The sequence below is a fragment of the Mastigoproctus giganteus genome, chromosome 1 (assembly GCF_048544385.1).
Source record: "Mastigoproctus giganteus isolate SK-2022 chromosome 1, ASM4854438v1, whole genome shotgun sequence".
Taxonomy (NCBI): Eukaryota; Metazoa; Arthropoda; class Arachnida; order Uropygi; family Thelyphonidae; genus Mastigoproctus; species Mastigoproctus giganteus.
In genome coordinates, this window is record NC_143575.1 from 258,344,587 (window position 1) to 258,372,449 (window position 27,863).

Here is a 27,863-nt window from a genome sequence, read left to right on the forward strand (position 1 = left end):
CGTAAGTTTTGTAATGTTGACGGTAAATGTACATTAGTGTACAATGAGACTACATCAAAAGATGCTAGGATGTCATCATTGGTTATTGTGATAGAATTTATTTTTTCAAAGGTTTGGGAGGTATTGTTTACTTTAAATTTCGAAAATCTGGTGAGGGGGGAAATAATTTTGACCAGGAAGGAAGGTAAATTAGTGAAAGCTGATTTGCTGAAAGATATTATGGGTCTTAGTGGGTGATTGGGTTTATGGAGTTTGGTAATACCAAACATATGCGGTAGAATATTGTTACGGATACCAATCTGTTGAAGGGTGTATAAATTAATTTCATTGTTGGATCATAATTTCCTTAAAATAATGTCAAGCTTATTTTTATGTTTGGAAATAGTTCATCCAATTTATTCCAACATCAATGCAGATTATAAAAAGGTGAGTATCATAATAAATTAAATTAAGCTACGCTATTATATTGTGTCAATTAAATTTTTTAAAAACCAAATTTGGCTTTTAAAAAATAAGCACAATATTGTCTGCAAAACTGAGATCCTGTAAGGGAAATTGACCTGGAGAATTCTCTAGGTTGATCTTGAATTCGTCCCCTGTTAGCCTGAAAATATAGTCTAGGGTGTCTCCCTGTAGAACTCCTGAGGTGATGGGAAATTTGTCTGCTATTGCTTTTTATTTATTCAGGAATTCCATAGAATTTTAATATTTCAAACATCCTTGACCTGTCTGTTAACTGAGTCGAATCATTTGGAGAAATAAAGTTTAAAATCAGTGGAAGATTTTTGTCTTTGGCTGCTTCAAGTAACCTTTTTAATACAGTGGATATGTTCAAGAGTACTGTGGTTTTTAAGAAATCCAGCATGATTTATGCGGAGAAGAGGAATAATATAGGGTTCCATTCTATTTAATAGAATCCTGTTATAAATTTTCAAAACGATTGATTGAAGTGTAATTCTTCTGTAGTTTTTGGGTCTATTGAGATTACCCTTTTTTTGGTATTGGTATAATGAGTCCCTCATTCCATTGCAAATAGTACCAGTGGCCCAGAGCTGTATTGAATATGTTTAAGAGTTGTTCTAAGTTCTATACCTAATGGCCTCGACTCATCAGGTCCTGCTGTCTTCTCGTTTTTTTTTTTTTTTTTTTTTTTTTGTTGCTGTAATGCTTTTTCAAATTCCTGTATGGTGAAGCTATTACAATTTATTGGGAGAACATTCTGGACTACTATATTGGGTAAAGTTTTTGTGATTGTGGGGATTGCTGGATTTAATAGGTTTTGGAAATGTTTTTTCCATTTCTTTTTTTTTTGGTTTCGAGGGCTCCTCTGATTCTTAGTTTCCTAGGTTTTCTTTCTTTATTACTTAACAATCTGGCTATGTTGTATTTGGGTTTCTTTATCTGTCTTAAATGCTGAATGGATTTGATTATTTAATGTGTGTAACCTAGTGAGAAGATCTTGATGTTTGCATTTCCTAAGTCTTTGCTTGAGATTGTTCCTTTATTCAATCAAGGCAATTGTGAATTGGGACACCCATTCTCTTTTAGACTTCTTAGAGTTTGTAATGTTGAAGGTTTGACTTGCAGCTTGTTGGATAGAGTTTATTATGTTATCAAAATTGTTGTCTAGGTTGTCTGTTAATGCTTCTTTATTGAGAGTGTTCTCTATTATTTGTTTGCTTTTCTAAGATTGTTTAATTTGGACTAGTTATATTTAGGGTTGTTTTTGCTAGCAGGCTTGGGTGCACTAAGGTGAAGTTTAACATGAGCAGTTTTCTATGGCCCAAGTTTAATTTGGACTAGTTATATTTAGGGTTGTTTTTGCTAGCAGGCTTGAGTGCACTAAGGTGAAGTTTAACATGAGCAGTTTTCTATGGCCCAAGTTTATCTCTACACTATTATAGGCTCTGCAGTTTTGTACTGGCGCCTCTGTCTGCTGCTCCTGCCCACCTCTGTAGGTGGGCAGGAGCAGCAGTGCGTAGCACACTCTTCTTGATTAGACCGGGGTTCAAGCCCGCGCCCACCAAATACGGAGGATGCAGAAAGGTCAGGGAATGACCACCACATATCCCCGGAGCAATATGGCCATGGTTGCTAATGCTCCTAAAATCCAAATAACAAACAAGCAGTTTTGTACTGATCTTGCCCATTTACTGTTGATTAACAGATGATCTATTTGTATTTTTGTTCCATTTGGGTGTTCCCAGGTCCATTTTCTTTCAGGTCTATGGCGCCTCCGTAGCCAGGTGGGAAGGAGCAGCAGTGCGTAGCACACGCTTCTTGATTAGACCGGGGTTCGAGCCCGTCACCACCAAATACGGAGGATGCGGAAAGGTCAGGGAATGACCACCGCATATCCCCGAGCAATATGGCCTTAGTTGCTAATGCTCCCAAAAAAAAAAAAAAAAAAAAAAAAAAAATTTCAGGTCTATGTGAAAATATGGACTGTAGGTTTACAAGGTTATGTGAATTATAAAGTTCTGTAAGGAGGCACCCATTTTCATTTGTGTATTCATGAAAGGTATAGCGACCTATATTTTGGGTATCAATTTAGTATGGTGGGTTTTTTTTTATTTTTTATTATTATTAATTTTTTTTTATTGGTACCCAAAAAAACATCCTTCCATACTAAATTAAAATAAATTTTCACAAGTTTCCCTTGTGAGCAAGTCTTATCTGGTACCTTACCTTAACAATATGACAGGAATTTATTATAAATTTACCCTTTTTTTTTTTTACCTCTTATGAGAAAATTTTTAGTTATTGTCATTAGCAGTAATAGTTCACTGATTATAAGACAAAATAATAGTGATGTTTAATAGTAATCAGTTTGTATAGAAAATATGATAGCCTAACATCTTCTTTTCTGAAGAAAGAGAATATACATAAACCACTAAAATTCATAAAATTGTTTCATTCAAATTCAAGAATCACTTCACTTATTAGCCTCACTTTTCAAATGTACCTGTATTAGCTGAACGAAGTAGTTTGTTATTTGGTTTTTAGGAGCATTAGCAACTAAGGCCATATTGCTCCAGGGATATGCGGTGGTCATTTCCTGACCTTTCTGCATCCTCCGTATTTGGTGGTCACGAGCTCGAACCCCAGTCTAATCAAGAAGCATGTGCTATGCACTGCTGCTCCTGCCTACCTGGCTACGGAGGTGCCAACGAAGTAGTGGGCATTGTCCATCATTACTATCTGAGTAAGCTGTAATAATATTAATCAGTTTTCTGTTATGGATTTAATTTTATCAATCTTAAATAATACAGATAAATTTAAGCCCTACTTGTAAAGCCCCATTATCTGAAGCTTTCAGCTCTAAACCTCTTGTTAGTCTTAACTTGCATTAAAGTGTACATCACTGTTCTCATTAAGATGTATTTTCATGCTTTTTGATTTCCTCTGCCTGAAAGCCAATCTATAGTAAGAATTTTCTGATTTTTGATACATAAAAGTTGGTAGGCATGCTTTCACATTCATTTTCTGCACATCTAAATCAGATTTTAAGAAATAATTCCTTTGGGGCTAGTATTTCTGGAGTTAACACTGAATGCTAGATAATGCTTCCAGTTGTTTTGCAAAAAAAAATACAATCTCTTGCTCTCAGCACAATAGTTTGATATCAGTTATATTATTACTTATAGACATAAAAACAAATTCCTGTTAATGGCATTAAAGATGCTGTTTGATAGTTAAAATATTAATGGCTTGTGCTCAAATTTAACATAGATCTATAAACAGCACAAATGTTTAGCAGCCCTCTCTAATTCACTACTGTTCTTTGGAACAGCATCCCTTAATATGTAAATTTTCAGAAACTATAGCTGGTAGGAATTAAAAGTACGTCAGTAAGTTCCTTCTTTCTTACTTTCTCAGTACTAACTTTAGGGTGCCTCCGTGGGCAGGAGCAGCAGTGCATAGCACATGCTTCTTGATTAGACCGGGGTTCGAGCCCGTGACCACCAAATACAGTGGGTGGGGAAAGGTCAGGGAATGACCACCACATAACCCCGGAGCAATATGGCCTTAGTTGCTAATGTTTCTAAAAAACCAAAATAACAATAACTAACTGTAGTATAGTACAGAGTATTATACTATACTACAGATTTTTGTTACTATTAGGAAAGAAGAAAAACATTAAAAAAATAAATGAACATCCATTAATTCTGTAAATTAATTTTTATGGTCATGAGATATCTGTGTTCTTGTGCTTTTTTTAATTTGCATTTTACAAATAATTTTTTTTTATTAAAAAACTTATCTGAATCATAAGAGATTTCTTTCAGATTCATCAGGAAGAATCTGATCAAGTGCCTATTGTTGACTCCATTCCAGTAGACTCATCATCGGTTAGAGTATCTTATTCTGTTACCACTGTAAGTAGGTAAGTATGAGACCTGTAAATGAGGAACATTTATGAAGGCTTATTGTGTATTGTTGATATATATCAGTGCGGTTCATCTCAAGTTTGGGCATAACTTCTTGATTGATTGAGTGGGTGTAGTATTGAGAGGTATTTTGCAGATAATTATAATATCAGATGACTGCTAATATTATAATAATAACAGTTGGCAACTTATGGTACTTGACTTAGGACATTTGGATTTCCAGATATGTTTGACTTAACATTTTCTGTTTGTGTGGAGTTTTTTTTTTTCCCCTCCTCTCTCTCTCTCCAGTTTTAGGCACTAGAAAATTTAGTAACTGCTGACTCTATTTAGTAAGAATTTTAGCAATAAAGTTATCAACAAATAATTTTTTTTTATACTTAACTACAATAGTTTTTGTCATCGGAAAGTGTCAATGTCTGGAATTCTTGGTTCCTTGTGAACTTAGTTACATAATGCATTCATTTATATTGTAATACAGGACAGCTATATTTATATTCTTGTTTAATTTTTTTTGATACAGTAAGTCCCAGACGTACCATACTGATGTTTCTGTCAGATCACTTTAATTTCAGTTGACTAAATTGGGCATGCATTTTTTTTATGTTTGCATTTTTATTTTCTAATTATTATTCTGCCATTTGTTTATTTATGTTTGCCATATTGTAGATGTTATTGGTTCATCCATAATAATAAAGTTGCAGTTTTTTGCTTTATTCTCCTATTAAATATGCTTTCTGGATCTTTCTATGAAGGGGATAACCTCTGGATAGAAAGATTGTATAAAGAGATTATATGAAAAATACTTTTTTTTTATATGATTATATAAAAAAAGGTATTATATCAAAGATACTTCTCAGAAAGATACTTTGCAGTAAGTATTCTTTTTGAATGCCTTTGGCCATAATCAAAGATAGACAGACAGCTGAAGAAACTTGCAATTACTTTCAAGTTTCCCAGTAAAAAAATTATCTGGACAGTAGTCAATAAGCTTCAAGGAGACTGAGTATTATGAACAGTCCAAGAGCAGGTTACCCAAAAACTGTAAAATTGAATTCAAAGGCTTCTAGTCAGAATAAAGCAACATCACAAATTTCTCATTTATAAGATATGTTTTGTATAAGACTGCACAGGTATGATGTCCGTTGCCAAGTTCAGTTTTTGAATGGTTTAAATCAAAGACAAACACAGCAGATGATATATTATGTTTACTGTTTGGCATGTTTTCATCTGAATGGATGCTACAGCATTATGTATTGGATTCAAGGTAATCATCATGTCATTGATATTTATCACCAGCTTAATCCAAAAGTAATAGTGTGCTACAATATTCATGGAAAAGCAGTTTTGGGCCAGTATTTCTGGAGGTAACACTGCATGCTAGATAATGCTTCCAGTTGTTGCAAGATGTGCTGAAATCATAAAAAATATATACGAGGGGGTATCAAAAAGTCCGTAACCTTACCTAGAAATAATAGACCTAGAAAGGGGAAACTTCACAGGAACTTTAATCCTTTTCTATGTACTCTCCATGAATAGTAACACATTTCTCTCATCTGTGGATCAGTTGTTTAATGCCTTGATCATAGAAGTCCACACTTTTTGCTTGAAACCATGATTCCACTTCATTAATGACTTCCTGAGATGAATCAAAGTAGCATGCTTCCTGCTTTGACATGTCTTTAGTCTCCGGATCATACTGGTACACCCAGCATTCATCATTTGTCACCAACAGATCAAAAAGTTCTTGACATCTGCATTACACAAATCCAACAGTTGGCGAGAACATTGCTTCTGCAAAGGTGTCAACAATATTGGAACCCATCGTGTGGAGACCTTAGACGTGTGCAGATGGTCGTGTAAAATGCTGTGGGCAGACCCATAACTAATTCCCATTGCATTTGCGATGAATTGAATTGTAACACATCTGTCACTCAGTGCCAGATGCTCAACCTTTGCAACTGTCTCTGTCTGTGGATGTTGAGGGCCTTCCTTCTCTTAGCTCGTCAAAGACACTTGTACGACTGCACACTGGAACTCCTGTTTCCACTTTTTTTAGTGTCATAGGATGGACAATTCTGCCTGTATGCAGCTTTCATTTCTTCATCAGTTTCCTGAACTTTCTTGCCCTGCAAATGCAAGAACTTGATCACCGCTTGATACTCCAATTTGTCAACCATAGCATCCTTCCTTAGATACCAGGCTCCACCACTGGTGTACGATCGCCTATGGGAATGAAATTTCTCATGTTAGTTATTGAACATGTAGACAACTTATATTAAAAATAGCATCTTCCTACTGATGTTTTATCTAGATCAGCGTACAAACTTTTTAATACCCCCTCGTACATGGCATTTCATAACATGGGCTGTTCCCTCAGGATTGATTCAAGACTTGAAACAATTAGATTTATACAAACATAAGTCCAATTTTGAGCAGTTAGTTATGTCTGCTTGAATTTAAAAAAAAATGGCAATAAAATAATAAATGAGAATATGCAGACACATACTTAGTAAAATGTTTATTCATATTAGGTACACATGCTTGCTTATTTTTATTTATTTTTTATTTTTACCGTTGAAAACTTCATAGCCATTTTTTAAACTTCAAACGGCCATAACCTCATAATTGTTCAGGATCAGACAATGTTTATATGAACTTTTTTTTTTTTTTTTTTTTTATTGTTTTCAGGTCCTGAATCAATCCCAAAAGTATGGCTCATGTCACAAAACACTGCATTTATACTTACATACAGTAGTGACTGAGGGTGGAATACCAAAATATACAAATAATCCTCAAAATTCATAATATTTATGGGTACAAAAAGTATAACCAATTTCAAGCTAAATTAATTTATTCACAAGAAATGCACAGTTTGTTTGTACAGTATATATATTTAACTACAAGCAAAATTTATCTTGTTTGTAACTTCATTTTACATTTTTTAAGACAAGAAGATAAAATTAACTTACAGGAAATAATCTGATATTAGTTTGCAATTGTTTTTTTTTTTCCTTTTTAACTGTTTTTTTTGCATATATTGGTTCTAATGTTCTCTAAATGTGCAATGTCAGTGAATTCAGTGTAGTACAGGATTTCTAAGAATGAGAGAAATGTGTCCCCTGAGTGTACAGAATATCCATGAATAGAACAGTGTGCTATTTTGTTCATGATCATACTAGAAAAATTGGTAACTGATTGTAGCCAGCCTTGTGAAAATAAAAAAAAAAAATGTGTTATTTTGTGTGCTTTATTCAAAAACATAATTCAGGTTACGATGTTTTGTGAAAAATCAGTGTGCTATCTAGAAAAATGGATGTCATTTTTGGACTGAGCATACTTGGATTACTGAAGGTCGGCTGTGGGCTTGTGTAGTTATTAGTCTTCTATGATTCGGATGAAATAATAACTCAGATTTTTATTTATTTATTTTTATTTTATTTATTTATTTTTTTGTAAATTTTTGATGGCAAAACCTTATTTTTTTGATGGCAGAAGATTTTCTTTTAGTTGAAATAATGTTTACTTCACTGTTTCATAACTAAATATGATCAGAAAATGCCAAACAGTATTAATTTTAACTGTACTTATATAATTGGAAGCTTATGATAAACTGAAAAATCATGTTGAAGTTTTGTACAGAAGTAGATGCCTCATTCGGTTGCATTTATTTTATAGGATTAAAACAATAGAAAGAGCTATTAAGCAAACTCAGGCTGCTGTGAATAAATCTCGTGTAAATATTGAACAGAAACTTACAAGATCTACTAGGCTAAAAGAAAAATTTGCAGAAAGGGAAATGCTGAAACTCAGGCTAAGCATGTTAAAAGCAGAAAAACAGAACCAGCAGAATAGTTTAGCACTCCTGCATTTACGAAAAATACATTGCAAACAGGTTTCAGAGAGCAAATGTAAGGTTTTTTCCAGGTATTTTCCTATTTAAATAAGTAGTTTCCTTATTAATCTGATAATTTTAAAATTTAGCTTTTGTATAATATATACAACTGATACCTTAAATAATATGCAAGAGTTGGATATCTTAGTAAAATTTTAAAAGGGCTAATACACAATCATGATATTTTAGACTTCTGTGATCAATTGAATTTATTACTTCACTTGTTTGTAAAGGTATGGTTTTGAATCCTCTTAATGAATCAAGAAAAACATGTACCTCGAAAAGTCATCACACTCCTCCAAACTGCATACAACAGTTTAACCGGCCAGGTGTGCATCCAGAATGATTTATCTGAGGAATTTACCATCCAAACTGGAGTCCGCCAAGGGGATGTAGCCTCCCCGTTGCTTTTCAACATCGTGGTCGACGCCATTATGAGGCAAGCATTCAGAAACAGACAGGGCATACAATATGACAAGGATCACTATGTGACTGACCTGATGTTTGCTGATGATAGTGCTATCCTTGCCGGTAACGACGCTGAAGCCACGGACATCCTCTACGACATTGCCCGCATTGCCCGGCCATACGGTTTGAAGATCAATGCTGGTAAGACAAAGGCCCTGACAACAGATGGGTCGCAAGCCACCATCTATCTCGAAGGCGTCCAGATCAAGCAAGTGCAGGACTTTAAATACCTTGGGTCGCTGGTCCAGGAGAAGAAAGTTGCATCCACCATGGAAATCCACAGCAGAATTGGACAGGCGGCCACTGCGTTCGCCTCGCTCAAATGGTGTCTGTGGAAGAGGACCAACATTTCCACAAAGACTAAAATCCGACTCTTCCGGACTTTGATCCTGCCCATTCTTCTTTACGGATCGGAAACATGGATTTGTCTCAAGTTAGATTTGAACAAACTTGAGGTATTCCAAATACGATGCCTGCGGCAGATCTTGGGCATCTCTCTTCGCGACCGCATCACTAATGATACCATCCGCGCCAGATGCCAACAGCAACCAACCATTGCCGACCAAATCCAGAAGCGAAGGCTCAGATGGTTTGGCCACGTATGTAGAATGGGCACGAACAGAATACCATCCACACTCCTTTGGAGACAACGACCCACCCAATGGAGCATCCAACGGACCGCGCCTAGGAAAACGTGGGCCAAGCAAGTGGAAGATGACTTGAAGAGCCGACGTCTCGACCTTAACCAGGCCAGGACTGAAGCCATGGATCGTAAGGTATGGAAGAACATCACAGAGCAAGTCCGAAACCCTGCGGCACCTACAGCAGCATACTGGTTGCGTGGCCAACCGCCTCCCCCAGCTGCCAGCTAAGGACCGAAGAAGAAGAAGAATGAATCAAGAAGCTCACCACTGTTTCAAAAATTCTATAGTCCAAGGGACATTTAAAAAAAATTTGTGTCCTGAATATGAAAGGTTAGTGATAGTGTTAAAATTTTCTGTACTTAATGTATAACACTTCAAATAGTAACCCACCAAGTTTCATGCAGTTTCAGTGATGTCTTTTTTTTTTTTAATTACAGGTCTTGAAGTCAACAGAGTTCTGTAAATGAATAAAGATGGACAAAATCAGTCACCATGCAGTCATTTAATATTTAGGTATAAAGGAATTAATGCCAAAGGAAATTCATGAGGATATGGTTACAACATTTGGGGAGGATATCCCTTCCTATTTCATGGTTAAGAAGTGGGCAGCAGAGTTTAAATGAGGGAGGGAGAGCCTGGAAGATGGCACACGCTGTGAAAGACCTGCAATGTCGATCACTCCAGAAGTTGTTGACATTGTGTATGATCTGGTGAGGAGTGATTGACAAGTGACAGTTAAGTACGATACTACCTTGTTGTATACATCTTGGGCATCTCATCTGAATCTGTGTTACCACATAATAATAGGTTCTTGTTATGAAAAAGGTTTCAGCATGATGGGGCCCAAAGTTGTTGACAGAAGATCAAAAATGCCCAAGATTTGTCAAGTGAACATTTACATTGTTTTTGAGTAGGTCCAGCAAATTTTCTTGTAAAGTTTGTGACCATGGATGAGATGTGGGTCCATTATTTTCAGCCAGAGATAAAGGAGCAGTCCAAGCAGTGGAGATGGTTCTTTTTCCCCCCACTCCAGAGAAAGCCAACTTGATTCCTTCTGCTGGCAAGATGATAACTGGTTTTTTTGGGATGCTGATGGAGTGTTGCTAGTTGATTACCATTAGGAAGGCCAGACAGTCACATGGGTATTACACAGACCTTGTGAGGAGTTTTCATGAATACATCAGAGACAAATTCTAGGGAAAACTCCATCAGCAACACTATCAGCATTCCAAAAAATGCTGAGGTTTTTTAGGATGCTGATGGGGGAGGGGTTACTACTGGATTGGCTTCAGGATCAGACAGTCACAGGGGTATTATTCAGATCTTGTGAGAAGTTTGCATGAAAATATCAAAGACAAACTCTGAGAGAAAACTCAGCAAAGGAATTTTGTACCACCAGAATGATGCACCTGCTCGCAAGTCTATCATTTACATGGCTGCAGTGTCATGGGTACAGCTTTGAAATCTTGGACCAATCCCCTTTTTTACCAAATCTAGGATGATTGGACTTTCACCTATTTCCTAATTTTAAAAATACTTGGCTGGTATCCATTTTCCCACCAATAGTGACATCATTGCTGCAGTTGATGCATTCCTGGAAGCACAAGAGAACGCTTTCTTTGCAGCTGGAATCAACAACACATTGCAGCACCGGTGGCAAAAGTGCATTGACTCCAAAGGGGACTATGTTGAAAAGTAACATGTTACCAGACACCACAAATAAACCCACCGTACTGGGTCACAGACTTTTCAAACACCCCTCGTAAATTTGTTCCATCTACTCATTTAAATGTTAAAAATGCATTTGAAATGCATGGCAGTAGCATGCACTGGAAATAGTTTCTTTCATCAGTGATATATCTCTCCAGATAATTGCTTAAATTTTTTGGGATTGACAGAATCTATTTGTGGAACACTGATTTTTATAAACAAATTAGAGAATTATGATGAGATTGAATGTGCACAACTGTCTAAATCACTGGATTTTGGATATTTAGTATAGTTAACTCATTATAGTATCGGGGTGGTATTTTGTGCCATAATTCTTAAGCACTTATATTTTCCTATGCTGTACATTCAGTAGAACCAACTGACTTATATAAACTAAATTAAACTATTTACCTTTCTGAATTAGCATTAGCATTAGTAGAGGCATTTGATGCAAGAAAGCAAGCTTATGCATCATCAGCCAAAAAAAAAAAAAAAAACACTTCCACTTCACCCCTCTGTTCGTTCAAAAGATCTGTCCAGCTGAGCCTTAAACTTATTTAGGCTATCAACTTCCATGACAAGGGATGGAAGTCTGTTCCACCAACCAACCACCCGCTGGCTAAAGGCAAATTTCCGCACGTCTATCCTACATCTGTCTTTCCTCAATTTGAATTTATGCCCTCTCAGGTGATTATTCTGAGCGATAGGAAGAATCCCATCAGCATTGAGCATGCTCAAACCATTCAAGGCTTTATACACCTCTATCAGATCACCTCGCTGGTGCCTAGTCTCCAGACACTGTAATTTGCAAAACTTAAGCCTTTCTTCATAAGAGCACCCCTTTGTTCCATTCACTAATCTTGTTGCCCTTCTCTGTACTTGTTCCAGCAGCTCTACATCATTTCTTGAAATGAGGCCTCCAGACCTGTATACAGTACTCTAGGTGTGGCCTGACCATTGCCTTATACAAGGGAATAATCACCTCCTTATCCCTGCTAGAAAAATTCCTATATATCATTGACAATACACCATGAGCTACTCTTGCAGCCCGTCTGCACTGCTCAGAGAACTTCATATTTGCCTGCACAACCACCCCCAGGTCCCTTTCATTCTCTACCACTGTCAGTGTAGTACCACAGAGTTGATACGTTGCTCTGGAGTTGCTGTTTCCCATGTGTAGTACTTTACATTTGTCAATGTTAAACTTCATTTGCCACCTCTCAGCCCATATGCTCAACCTTTCCAGATCCTGTTGCAGCAGCATATTGTCAGTAGTGTCCTTGACAACTCTGCCTACCTTTGTATCGTCTGCAAACTTCGACATTAAGCTTGATATACCCTCATCAATATCATTTATGAATACAGAAAACAATAATGGACCCAACGCTGAGCCCTGAGGGACTCCACTAATAACAGTCCACGACGAGCAGTGTCCATTGATTACCACTTTTTTTAGGAAAGAATTTTCCTAAAGAAAAGAATTTTTAGGAACAGCTGGTAGTTATAATGATAGTGGCATCATTCCTATAGGTTTCTTCTGCAACAACACAGTAGATTCACCACTTGTTACTTGTTGGAAAAATCTGGATTCAGATCCTGTCAGGGACTGATTGGAGGAATTCTTATAAAGGTATCTTCAATTGTGGCTGTAGTTGTCAGTCTCAGGCAGGAGTAGGGTTCCTCTATAAGTTACTCTGAATTTTTTTTTCCAGTGCATGCAACATGCAAATTAAGCTTTAGACATAATACACACTAAAAACCACACGAACTGGTCTAATATAGACAAAGTAGTTGATGCTCCAAAAATAAAAACCCAGAACCAACCCATAAAGGTACTTTGGCAACTTGCTGCTAATAACTCTTTACTAAACAGGCTGATTTCAGATCAGTGATGTCCCTTATATTTCTCTCTCTCTCTCTCTCTCTCTCTCTCTCTCTCTCTCTATATATATATATATATATATATATATATATATATATACACTATCATTGAATTATATTAATTATTAACATAAGTTAAATTATAATAAAGTGAATAAATAAATAATTAATTAAGCATTCATTAGAGGCAGCGACATGCAATTCCTCCATATGAAGCTGAAATATATATATATATATATATATATAACAAGAAAGGCTAACCACACCAAAAAAAAAAAATAATAATAATGCAGCAGTATTTTCACTAGTTATAAATTTACAAATTCAAGTTTTATCCTTCACCTTTTTGTAGTGTAACCTGTTAGTAGGAACCAGCTGTATGGCTACTGAAAACAAGGATGGACTGGGAATATGAGCCTAAACCAACCAAATTGGATAAATTATAGACTGAAACATTACATATAGTTGCACAAAGCAGTTGTGACATCATACTGACTAGAATGTCACCTGGGTCAACAAGGTCCTAACTGTGTTTGCCAGGGAACCAGGATACAGAGTGCTAAATATGTTATTATAACACCTATCAACAGGATGGCTGCTGCTAAACAATTATAAATTAATTTATTTTGAAAGTAAAGTAGAGTGCTAAAAATAGTTTGAAAGAAAGTTTTAAGATAAAAAGTTTGGTAATGAAATTTGCTTGTGCATACAGATCAGTTGAAAGGCTCCAAAAAATTTTTTTTTTTTTTTTTAATATCTTAGAAGGGATAGTAGAAGCAGTTTGATGGATAAATTAAGAATAGAGCAGTGTACGAAATTAAATTACACCTACAGAGCTATTTTAGGAATAACTGGAAAGAAAGGTAAACCTAACAATAACTCTAAATTACAAACGAGTATTTCAACATAAAGACAGTCATAAGTTAATGTGAAGAAACAAAATAGAAACAAGAAATCCAAATCCATAATCTATTATATCATTACCAAAAAAAATTCTTAAACAGTTAGGCAAAGTTATGAGGGTGTATAGAGGATTTCAGATTGGAAGTGATCATTATTGTATTAAACAAATTAATTATGAAAATTGGTGTCGAAAATAAAAGATCTAAAAAAGGAAAAAAAAAAAAAAAAAGAGACTAAAATTTAAGAGAACTAGTGGGGAAGCTACAGAAGTAGAATGTGGGGAAATAGGTCTTTAAAGATGTGAAATTCAGAAAACCATGTTGGACTGAAGTAGTTGAAGACAGAGAAAAAAGTAATTATGAGAAATTTTTTGAAATTAAACTAATAAAGGCTGATCAAAATATAAAGAAAAGTATTGGAGCTAAGTAATGTGAAAAAGGCTAAAGAAAAATCTTGGAAGCACTATGAAAAAATCTCTATTTAATGTATATATGAACAGCATGCTGCACATAGTATTTTTCATTTAGAGTAAGCTATCAAATTGCTCTAAGTGAAAGCACTTCACCTGTGTAAATTTTAGAATCTATTGTTAGTCTACAAATCATACATTTCATGGTTATTTTCCCCTTCTTCAGTGACTGCAAAATTAAAAAATAAGATGTCTTGCCTATTAATTATTTTATCGGATTGAATTAATTAACTGACACTAATATACCACATGAAAGACTGTTGTTTTATCGAAAATGTTACAATTACATTGAAAACACACTGATTTTTTTTTTTTTTTTTTTTTTTTTAGCGTTTCTCACCAACCATTGAAGTAAAAATGAAAAAACCTAAATCTTAAAAAGCTTTATATTTAAATTTACAGTAGATCAAACAAAATAAATGTGATTATACAAATAAAATGTTACTGATAATAAAATAAAATACTGAATTAAGATAGAATAAAACAAAATCTTAATTCAGTATTTTATTTTATTATCAGTAACATTTTATTTGTATAATCACATTTATTTTGTTTGATCTACTGTAAATTTAAATATAAAGCTATTTAAGATTTACTTCAATGGTCGGTGAGAAATGCTAAAAAATCATAGTATGAATATACCCAACCTCAGAGGCCTATTTGAAGTACATTGAAAAACACTTCAACAGAAACACTTAAAATAATTTGGCAATGTTTTAAGAAGTTACTGTTTCTTGAAATGTTTTCAAATTGATTAAATGTCTGTTAAGGTGTATTTTCAATAATTATAATGTTTTCATCAAAATTATCTTTCGTATAATATATTAGCATTGCTTTAATTCATTCCTATAAGGTTTTTCAAAAACCACAATGCCCCTCTTCAAAATTATTATTACAAAGTAATCTTCATTATATTTGCTTAAATTAATTTTAATTTATTTTTATTCTTTAATTTTAAATACCTTAATTCTATGAGGGTAATTTAAAAGTAATGCACAAAAGTGGTTTATTTAAAATAAACCATTTTAGGATATAATTTACATTAATAACTTTCAGTGTAGCCACTTTCACACTTCATGACTACTTTCCAACATTTGGATAATTTTGAACGTTGTTTAACTGTCTGCAGAAGTTAAGCTATCTGATGCATTGGGTCACAGCTTCACACAGTGCTTCTAAAGACAGAAAAATTTCAATGCAATGGTTCCTTGAGCTTGGGGAAAAGATGGTCATAAGGACTATAAGGGGAGTGTAGTAGTGCTTCCCACTTGTAATCAGTGAAAACAAACTGTATATGTGATTTGAGGCCTTGCCTTCTCATGGAGTATAAGCTCACATGCTTCCAACACCGCTTCTGATAAACTTTTTGGGATAATTTCTGATGAACTGTTGCATAGTAGTCCCCAGTTACACATTTTCCCAGTGGTGCATGATTAGTGGCAATAATTCCCTCATAATCATAGGCTATGATGCCCATTTGTTTTACCTTTTGATTATTGCTGGTGGCATTTAGAGGGGCATGATGAAGATGGATGTTGCCACTAAGCTGATTGTGACTTCAGGTTCAAAGTCATGTCCATGTCTCATCAGGGGCAACAATGCATTTAAAAACTCTACCTTCTTGGCAACATGTGAGTAACTGCATTGTGATTTCTTTGTGCTTTGCTTGTTGTTCATCTGACAAACAAATGTTGAGATGCACTGGGCAGTAACCTTTTGTTTTTGTAACCTCAGTCCAAGTTCAATGAGCGCATTATAGTTTTAGTTGCTAATGCGCCAATAAAACCCAAATTCAATGAACAAATGATTTTGGTATGCCATATTCGCGGGCCATTTCTTCACAGGTCTTATATCTGTGTTCCTCCAAAACGGTGGCAATAATTACTGCCAATGTGTTCATAGATATTTCATTCTGCCTGAGAACTGCTTATCTTCATCACTGGTCTGACTTTGATTAAAGCTTTGAAGCCAATGTGAAATTATACTATGATCTATTGTTGACTCCCTATACACTTAATGCAATAATTCATAAATTTTTGTTTTATTCTAACAGAATCTCAGTTATCGGTTGACTCAACTACTGCTCATCTCAATTGCCCAAATTATTTGCTGTATGATTCCTTTCGCCTCAAAGGTGGTACTTGTGCTTATGTCCATTCCAATATCCCCTGTCAGAGACTTGGTAATTTGGAATCTCCTCTTTTTGATCTTCTCTGGCTTAAAATCTCTCTACCTCATTGTGGCAAATTCATCTGTTGTTTCTACCGTTCTCCCAACTCCACTAATCACTTGGAGCTTTGACTTCCTCTCTTTGCAACTTTACTTTCTCTAGTCCAACTTTCCTAACAGTGAGGTAATTTTCCTTGGTGATTTTAATGTTCACAACTCCAGCTGGCTTCCGTTTTCTTGTCACACTTACCCAGCTGGTCGAGATGCTGAGGCTATTGCAATTACTAATGACCTTGCACAGATTGTTCATTTACCTACAAGAATACCAAACAATCTTAACCATACAGCCAACATGCTTGATATTTTTCTCACAAACAACCCTTCTAAGTACACGGTCGAAGTGAGTGGTCCTTTAGGCACCTCAGATCACAACTTGGTGATTGTCTTTTCTCCAATGAAGCCTTTTATCTCTTGGCTATTCCCAACCTCATATTGTTTGGCATTACAAGAATGCAAAATGGGATGACCTGCAAGATTTCTTTTCTTCTTTTCCTTGGTCGGATTACTGTTTCAAAACTTCTGATGTCAATGTTTACTCAGATCGTGTCAGTGAAATTATTCTTACAGGAATGGAATCCTTTATCCCACACTCCACTTTAAAATCTCGTCCTTTAATTAAACCTTGGTTTTCCAATAAATGTGTTAAGGCTGTTCAAGAGAAGAATGTTGCATATCGTAATTGGCTTGTTTCTAATTCTCCAGTTTCATTTTCTGCCTATACCAAAGCTCGCAACAATTGTAAAGTGGTTATTAATCAGTCCAAACTAGAGTTTGAACAGGCTAAGAATAGAAAACTTGCTTCTTGCCCTAATGGTAGCTGAGCATTCTGGTCTCTTGCCAAAGCTATTGGCTGCAACTTTTGCCCATCTCTGCTCCCACCTCTGTCCAAACCAGATGGTTCTGTTGTCATTTCAGCCAAGGATAAAGCCGACCTGCTAGTAACCCATTTTCTTCCAACTCACGTATTAATGATCTTGGTAAAACACTTCCCACCATTCCCAACACGCTCCATTCAATGCCTCCTGTGGTCTTCCGTCCAAAGGATATCAGGACTTTGACGAATCTTGATGCCAAGAAAGCTCCAGGTCCCGATGGTATTTCTCCACTTGTTCTCAAAATCTGCGCTCCTGAGCTTACTCCTATTCTTTGCCGCCTTTTTTCACTTTCTTATTCCAAAGGTGTTTTTCCTTCTGCTTGGAAATTTTCTCATATCCCGCCATTTCCTAAAAAGGGTGACAAATCCCTCCCATCCAATTATCGTCCCATTGCAATTACTTGAATGGGTTCAGCACGCTGAATTCTGATGGGATCCTTCCACTTGTTCAGATTATGAACCTAAGGGGGCATAAATTCAAATTAAGAAAGGACAGATATAGAATAGATGTGTGGAAATTTGCCTTTAGCCAGCGGGTGCTTAATTGCTGGAACAAACTTCCATCTGTCATTGTGGAATTTGATAGGTTGAATAAATTTAAGGAGGAACTGGACAGGCATTTGGAGGGAATGGTGTGTGTTTTTTTTTTTTTTTTGGCCTGATGCTGCATAAGCATTTGCTTTTCTTTCATTTTTCATTTTCATACATTTGCTTTCTTGCATCACATGCCACTACTACTACTTCTACTCTTTCTAAAGTAATGGAGAAATCAATTAACCGCCAACTCTTAAACTACCTAGAAACCTTCCGTCTGATCAACAATCGCCAATATGGATTCCATCAGTGTCAATCCACTGGTGATATTCTGGCTTATGTTACCCATTTATGGACTAATTCAATGGAAAGGTTCGGTGAAACACAAGTAATTGCTCTTGACATCTCAAAGGCTTTCGATCGTGTTTGGCATAAAGGTCTTCTAAACAAGCTTCCATCTTATGGTTTTTCAACTGTTTTTAGTAATTAGTTATCCAGTTTTCTCTCTGATCGCTCACTGAGGGTGATGGTAGATGGCTCTCTGTCTTCTAACTTCTCCACTAATGCCAGTGTCCCCCAAGGTTCAGTTCTTTCTCCCACTCTTTTCCTCTTGTATATTAATGACCTTCTTCCATTGACTGGAAATCCTATTCATAGTTTTGCCGATGATAGCACATTGCATTCCACTTTCCATTTTGAGAAACCTTGCTCTGCTCAATCAGCTTCAACTTATTGAAAATCTGCTACCAATTCCTTAAATGGGGATCTTCAAGTAATTCTCCAGTGGGGGAAAGACAACTTAGTTGATTTCAATGCTTGTAAAACTCAGTCTTTTCTTATATCTCACAAAAAGGATTCTTCTGCTCCTATGCTTATCTTTGGAGACACTGCAATTTATAGGCAAAATGATATATCTCTTTTGACGATTACCCTGACTTCTAATCTCTCTCTTGGCACAAGCAGATTACAAATATTGCTTCCTCTGAATCTAAAAAACTTGGTTTTCTCTTTCGCTCTCAGCGTTACTTTTCTTCTAAACAGCTGTTCACTCCGTACAAATTGCAAATCTGCCCTACCATGGAATATTGTTCCCACATCTGGGGCAGTGCCCCCAAAACCTCTCTCAGACTTCTAGAATCCATTCAGAAGAGAGCAGTTAGGTTAATTAATGACCCCTCTCTAACAGTCTCTCCACTCACTGTCTCATAGATGTACTGTTTCTGTTGCATGCCTTTTCTACAGATACTTCCATGGGCACTGTTCTTCCGAATTGGCTTCTATGATTCCCACTCTCTCTTTCAAAATAGTCCAAACATGTTGTATAGTCCATTTACTATACAACTTCAAACTCACAGAACCACCTTTTCTGGAACAACCTTCCTTCGTACGTATTTCCTGAAAATTAATCTACAGAAGTTCAATTCTAATGTCAACAAATATCTTCTTTAGTCTTCTCAACCTCCAACCCAAGCACGGTACTAAGTACAGGTCGACCATCGCTAATCTGGCCGCCGGTAATCCGGTTTCACTGCTAATTCGGACATAATTTCTGCGAATGTAATTTCAAATTTCCCGGGTCGGCACACCGACATGCCACTACTGTTTTGGTGGCGTTGGTTGCAGCATCAGCTGGTGGCGCGAACTCGTAAACACTGGCAAGCCATTCCCACTTGTTTTTCTGCATTTATTATTATAACCTGCTCACATTTAGCCTCAGCCATGGTTCCAATGCATAAAGGAAGTGCCTCTCATGGTGTAAAGCGCAAACACCGTACATTGTCCATAACAGATAAAGTTGAACTTCTGAAAAAACTCGACAGTGGTGTGTGTCTGTGAGAAGTTTAACTCTGTTTAATTGTAAATTCCAGTAATTTCTCTCAGTTCCTCTTATCCTAGTAATTTTCTTTTAGCCATTCCTTTTTTAGATTTTTTTTTTTTTTTTTTTTTTTTACAACACACTTATAGAAACTTGCGGAAAAACACAACACAGTATGATGGATAATACACCGTGCTAACGAACTTGTTTTCACAAAATTTCTGACAAACTTATTGTGACGTTTGAGAGTTTATTTTATCGCAATTAGTTTTATTGCAGCGCTCTCTGCGGGTGCAATAAACTAATCACAAACGACCATCATGTGTATGACGTAATAGCATCACACGTTTGTGGCCGACACGGCTTCTCAAGAAATAAAGTAACCAACATACTTTAGTTATAAAACATTTATGCAACATAAAAAGTCTTTTATTTTATATTTTAAGCGAAAAAACGACAACACTGACATTACAATATTTATTTTAGAATTACTAATCAAATTATTTCCTAAATATTTTTTGGCCCCTGGGGAATTTTTTTCTTAAACTAGCTTGACAGTCAACGTGTTAAAGGTAGAAGGAGGTGGTTAGCTGTTGGATAAAATGTATGTGCTAAAATAACCATTGGTGATCCAGCAAACTCACTAATCTGGCACCCCACAGGTCCCAACGCTGCCGGAGTGATGGTCGATCTGTACTATAGGTTCTAATACCTCTCATGTTTGGGATTTTCATATTAAAAAAAAATAATAAAAAAAAAAGATTCTCTATTTTACCGACCAACATCTAGATTCACTTTTCTCCAACATTCTTGAATTTCATGAATAATGCCATCATAAATAGCATTACGATAATTCTTCCTCATGGTAGATTCATCTGGAATGTTTCAGTTGTAAAATATTTTTTTTAAAAATGATTTGAAAAATGGCTTACTGAACTAATCAAAAGAGATATTGCTGTTACCAAAGTGACATATTAGAGTCTTTAAAATGTCACTTTTTTTTCTCTCTTGAGGTACAAAGTGATTTAGTTTGGTAATTTTTTTGCAGCTTTAGTCTATCTTGAATTTTTTTTTCAGCATTGTGTGTTCTTTTCACAATTAACAGAAGACTTTACTGCCACCCACATTAAAATATTTTCAGATTGGTAATCCATAAGTTTAGCAGAAAATTAAATTTTTGTTATTTTGAATGAAAGTTACTACTGCCTGTTCTGTAAATTCTATTTTTATTATTTTTTTTATAGCAAAATTGAACTGTTATGTTGCATGTTCAAAGAATGTACTCTCATTCAACTTCATTGATAGCATAAGAATTAATGTAAAACACTTGATATGTTTTCCCATGCTAATTTATTGTAATAACATGTTTCCAGTCACTGAAGTCACATTTCTGAGTTTGTCTGAAAAACTGAGTGAATTAATGAAATATGCAGTTTTTCTAGTGATATTCGTGTTATAAGCATTTATATATGCGCTAATGATTAAAATGATCAAAATATGCAAATACATATAGTTTTATGTCTAATTATTTACTCTCAGTTTTTAGCTTTCGAATACTCAGTGCTCGTTGATAGCCATTTTCCTATTAAAAATAAATATTAAAATGAACTGAATCCTTTGGGAAACTAATTTCTCAGAATGCATGCTTAAAGAATAAACTCTATGGGATGCAATATTTAGTGTTTTATTGCTACAGACATGCCCTCTCTTTCCTCACCATAAAAATAAAAGTACACATTTGTTTTGCATTCAACTCCCTAAATTTAATTTTTGTTAACTGATGTACATATTAAAAGAAATAAATTATATATTAAATTGACTAATAAAATATCTAAATTAAATTGATGCTTGTAAAGTAATTGATTTTTCATTTTCTTTCTTTCTTTTCTTTTAGCTGCTGACTTGGCCAATAGGTTTGAACAGTTAAAGAAAGAAAAGGAAAAATTAGGATCAATGAAACAGCAATATTTTCAGTACAGAGAAATTCTGTTAAAAACAAGAGCTCATTTAGATTTTCGTAGAAAAGAACTTATATCAGAGTTATCATGTATATATCCCATAATTGCGGTATGTATATTATGTATTTGTAGCCAATAAAGCCTTATATTAGTCAAAGTTAGCCTTATATTAGTCATTTTGTTAGTCAAAACAATATTGAAATATCCCTTGAATTGTTCCACAAAAAAAATTGGTTAGATAAGTTTGAGTACTCACGATGCACTTCTAAATGATTTCAGTGATTTTTACATGCATTCAACTTTGTTCCTGCATAGCACAATTTTCATCTAGAAGTTTCACTCCAACTTTATCTGCTCCATTATACTTGTTGTTGATTTTTGTTCCTTGAGATTATAAAAGTATATTCTATTGGTATAATTTGGAAATGCATAGTTTCAAATGTACAGGAATTTTTAATCAATTCAATAATTCTAGAAGAATGTAGTGTTGTAGACTTAGGAGGAAATGACACACACACACACACACACACACACACACACACACACACACACACACACACACACACACACACACACACTATTTTTTCATAGTCCTTTATTTGTATATTATACTACTTTTTTTTTTTACACTTGCAGTTTCCTGATAAGAAAGGATATAGCATATGTGGTGTACATCTTCCTAATTCAGAAGATTTCGCAGGTAATTTTTTTTTTTTTTTTTTACATATGTATTTTGTATGCAAAAAATTTGGAATGATTTTTGATTGTAGATGTGTTCAATTAAAACTAATGCTTTCAAGATTTATGTTTTATCAAATATTAGCTTTGTAAATTTGTGATATCTAAAATGTTCTATCATTGTAATCCTCCATATGTGTTAAATGCTAGTTAGTGTTCAGCTCACTGTGATAGTACAAATCAGTCAGTCCTGAATTGTCAGGCTTCCATTCACTATCTTTCTCCATATCATTTTTTTTTTTTTTTTTTTTTTTTTTTTTTTTTTTTAAGATAATCATTCTGTTACATTTGTGTAAAGTTCGTTTTCTTGATTTGGGATGATTAATCATTAAACCTTATTAATTATTTTTTATACTATATTTCATTTTCTTAATGAAAGAGTAAAGGAGGTTGGGAGAGGACAGAATTTAGTGTGGAGGTAGAGGCAGATACACAATGTAGAAGGAATTTTTTGGAAAGATGGAATTATAGGTCTTTGCTAATGTCAGAGGAGGCTTTAAGGGTTAAGGGATTGCCAATTTCGGAAAGGAGAGGGACCCAGGACAAGCAATTCAGCCAGTTATTGTCTTATGTGATTTTTGGTGGATCTCCAAGATGTTAGATATTTCTTCAATTTTTGTCTTTGTAAACAAGAAGTCTCGGGGAGCAAGGTTCAGAGAAAGTGAGAAGGGCTGGAAAGAGTTACAAGCATTTGATTTCTGGCTAGAAAATGCCAAAAAAGACAGAATGCACGAGTAACTTGGACTCTTGAAACCAACACTTGAACATTTTATGTTATGTTTATCAGAAACCTTTTCGTAACATGCCATGTGTTTTTAAAACAATGTGATTCAAACTTTTTCTTTGTAATTGTTTATTTCAAAAAAAAAAAAAAAAAAAACATTCTGTTCTGTAGAGATTTGCAATGATGAAACATGAAATTGCTGAAAATATATATCATATCACTATAGTTGGATAACATTACATAATAATATTTTTACATCACCACTCTAACTCTGCTGGTAGTTCCTCATATATTATTTGTGACTAACGTTTATAATTTACTTTTTTCATAGTAAACATTTCAAAGGCTCAAACACTTTCTTGACCACTCACTTCACCTGCTACTCACTGCTTACCTATACTTAATTTGGGTGGGGAGATCATTATTTCTTAAATTTAGTTAGCCTAATTTAAAGAATGGCAAGAGTCCGAGAAGGCAAACAGTAGCCCCAGTATATTTTTTAAACCTATTTTTATGTATTGTGGAGTTCCTATATCAACATTAAGCTGAAACTGATGAATATATTAGAAAGGCACTTGCATATATATATATATTATATATATACAAGAACTCCCCGACTTACGTAAGGGTTGTGTTCCGCAGAACGCTACGTAAGTTGGGAAATTTCCCCCATGCTTGTGCAGCACTCGCAACTGTGCTTGCTGAATTGATTGAATCAAAAAAGAAATGTTTGATGAACATATAAATAGAATTATTTATTGTATTCTATTTTTTTTATCTCATGCGCAGGAAAAATTACAAAAGCGTTATAATTACAAAATTATAAAAAAGAAAAATTACAAAAAAAATTTTAAAAAATTTCAAACTTTTAAAATTACAAAAAAGAGGAGACAGGCATAATATCAGTAAGTTTTACCTCTCAAGCATCGTTTCCAGAATCAACGTCTTCAGCTGATAAGTACGCCGCTGTGGAGATTTAGAAGGTGCTCAACCTTACGAAAGAATGTATTAATTGATGACTGGATGGTGGCTTGCTTCTTTTCATCATAGATTTCTTTGTAGCAAGCAAGCATATCATTCACCCCTCTGTTAACTTTTAAGAATTGTTCGCTGTCAGGATCCACCTTCTCAAACCTTGCCATTGCCGATGCAGTTTCACGAAATTCCATTACCATCTCTCTGGTGATGAAGCATCTCGGCTCTTCATTTGGTTCGTCTTGAGCTTCGTCAGAATTTTCTTCTTTCACCATCGCTGCCTGCAAGTCAATAAGTTCTTCGTTAGATAATTCCTTCTTCTTCCTCTGTTAACTCCTCCACGTCTTTGGCATCAACCTCCAACTGAAGTAGCTTTGCAACCTTTACAATCTTATCTGTAACCTCTTTGTATGATTTGCCACATATGATTTTCATACAAATCATATGATTTGTATGAAAAGCCTTTTACATGCAATGAGCATATTTTCTTCCATACACCATTTAAACAACTTTTAGTAATTTCCGCCCAGGCCTTCTTAATGTTTAAGATGGTGTGATAAATATTGTAAGATTTCCAATCTCTTAACATAAAATTTTCCTCACCGTTTATTGCAGACAATGCCTGAGCAAACGTTGTACATAAATAGTATGCTTTTAAATTCAAAACAACGCCCTGATCCATAGGTTGAATGAGTGAAGTCTTGTTTGGCAGTAGAAATATGACTCTCATGTTCGAATTGAAATAATCTAGATGCGTAGGATGTCCAGGAGCATTATCTAATAGAAGCAAAATCTTGAAAGGAACGTTCATTGTCTTTACAATATTTTTCAACCTCCGGAATGATGCAGCATTTAAACCAGTCCTCAGAGAGATATTGTTATCCATTCTCTCTGGTTCGATCGGAAATCCATGAGGATTTCCAGAATGGTACACAAGCAGTAGTTTCAATTTGTAATCTCCCTCTGCATTAGTCCCAAGCAAGAGTGTGGCCCTTTCTTTTGAAACATGCCATTGTATTTTCCTCTTTGGCAATATATGTTCGATCTGGAATTTTTTTCCAATACAGAGCAGTCTCGTCAACGTTAAAAACTTGCTGCGTTGAATAGCCGCCTTCATCAATAATTTTTTCCAACACATAACAATTTCTCTGCAGCTGCAGAATCGACACTGGCAACTTCACCACATACTTTAACGTTGTGGAAACCAGCGCGATGCTTAAACCAACCGTTGCCACGAACTTGACTTGGGGTTCGCCATACTTATCCTTAATATCTTTCTAAATACTTGTTGCTTTTTCTTGAATGGTAATTAGACTCAGCGGCACTCTCTTCTGAATCTGATTTTCCATCCATATTATTACCAGCTGTTCCATCTTTGATATAGCACCTGAACGTTGTTTTGCATCACTGTTGATCTTAAGTGCATTGATCCTTTGACATGTTCCTTTATACGCGCACTGTCCTTTAAAATAGTATTCACTGTTGAAGTAGCGAGACCTAATTCCCTTGCAATAGATGACAAACTTTGTCCTGCTTCGTACTTCTTAATCATTTTCATCTTCATTTCTAAATCAATTTTGTTTCGTTTCCTGGCACTACCACCACTTGCACTTTTTTTGTTGGTTGCTTTAATTTCATCATTGCAATAAGGAAATAGGAATGAAGAGAAGTTTCTGAAAATTTGTATTTTATATGATTGTTATTGTTATTTGGTTTTTAGGAGCATTAGCAACTAAGGCCATATTGCTCAAGGGATATGCGGTGGTCATTCCCTGACTTTCCGTATCCTCCATATTTGGTGGTGATGGGCTCGAACCCCAGTCTAATCAAAAAGCGTGTGCTACGCACTGCTGCTCCTTCCCACCTGGCTACGGAGGAGCCTTTATATAATTGAAGATTTCAGCGAAGGGAAACATATTTCGCCATAATACCGTAAAAACCCACACATTTCAGTTATCGGTATTATCTCAAATGCAAGAAGATCGAGTTTACTACCCATTTATAATTAGATGCACGAACAGAAAAGCCCAGTATACTGGAAAATGCAAATTGTTTTTTGGTCATGACCTCCAGAAACGTGCTTTAGAAAAATATCACAAAGGAGTTCAAAATTTATTTTTATAATGGGAACATATGATAACGATGAAAGGGTAGTGCAATTTCCATTATAAATATGACCTTTTAGAGAGAAAAATAGCTTAGTAATATAGCAAAATTTTGACTTCCAAGTACTTGGAACGAATTACAAAAAAAAAAAAAACTTGTTATTGGGTTCACATTACGATAATTTCACAATACCTCCATTTATTCTTGCGGGATGCAAAATAAGTTTCCATGATTTTTTAAAGTTTGTACGAGCCGGGAAAAACTTGCGTAAAGTCCAATTTCCATAAGTCGAATAGCACGTAAGTTGGGGAGTTACTGTGCATATATATATATATATATATGCGCGCACACACACACACACACACACACACACACACACACACACAGGAACACTCTCTCTCTCTCTCTCTCTCTATATATATATATACACACACACACACACACACATTTAATTGTAGATTGTTACCGATTATTGGTGTTTTTCATACAAGTATTAGTGTTCATACAAATTTGTAATCAAGTTAACCTAGTTTGGTTATCTTCATTCCATATGGCCTATACATTTTGAGTTAAGATAAAAAGTATAATGCTAAATGATAATGATTTTTCATAACATTTTACTAATGAAAAAACATTTTATCTGTAGCAAGATAATTATTAAATCTCAATTTCTGTATAAATTTATATAATAATACTAAATCTTAAAGACTGTACAAATTTATATAATAATAACATATTGCATTACACCACGTGGCCGTCAATCCCCTACTTCATCGGGGGCTTTGAGTGGATTGACAGCCCTTTTTGACATAATGCCTCATACTTACTCGTGTCTGTACCTATACCAGTTTTGCTATTTTAGTTTATATTTTCAGGTTCATTTTCTTAAATTTTTTTTTTTTAAATTTAAATATTATTTATTTTCCTAATTTCTTCTATTAATACTTAATTTTTATTTATTTAAATATTACTAGTTTATTTTTTATCGATCTCTTCAGCAAACTGTGATAGGGTACACAAAGCCCAACGAGTAAGTATTGTATATTGTAATACTACTACTTACATAGTGTTGTACTCCGGTGGAGGCCGTTGAGTAAAAAGGGGGTTTTCCCCGCCTTCTATTTGTTTTTATGGGTAGCTATTATTACAGCGCAGTCGCACTAACTAATTACTCTGTGTGCTGATGGCGCATTGGTCTATGTCCCCGATTTTTCATGCCAATGTATTCTATGGAGGTTTGTTGTTGGATGGATGAATTTTTAAACTTTATATAGGTTGTGTTAACATGTGGATTAAATCTTATTTACATTTTTTTTTTTTTTTTTTTTTGTGTGTTTTTATGCTTTACCATGGAACTGTGCCGGTATCACTTTTCTAAGGCGTAACAGCATGTATATGTCCAGTGCTAAAGCTGTATACACATATATACAGCCTCTTACTATGGGGGGGGGGTTGTTGGGAGGGGGTAAAATTTGGCAATAGGTTGTGGTGCAGTCAGGCGACGAGCCTCGCCTGAACGCAATAAACCTTATAAACGTAGGGATACAT

The 27,863-nt window shown here is 35.1% G+C and overlaps 1 protein-coding gene across 2 annotated transcripts in view; it reads left to right on the forward strand.

Annotated features, from left to right (window-relative positions):
- Positions 1-27,863, forward strand: part of Uvrag (UV-resistance associated gene) — a 113,779-nt gene that overhangs the window by 55,200 nt on the left and 30,716 nt on the right. For both annotated transcript variants that reach the window (XM_090385827.1, XM_090385823.1), the window contains exons 8-11: positions 4,290-4,387; positions 8,070-8,302; positions 21,709-21,881; positions 22,409-22,472. In XM_090385827.1, coding sequence (XP_090241953.1) covers positions 4,290-4,387; positions 8,070-8,302; positions 21,709-21,881; positions 22,409-22,472 — 568 coding nt within the window. The remainder of the gene's footprint in view (positions 1-4,289; positions 4,388-8,069; positions 8,303-21,708; positions 21,882-22,408; positions 22,473-27,863) is intronic.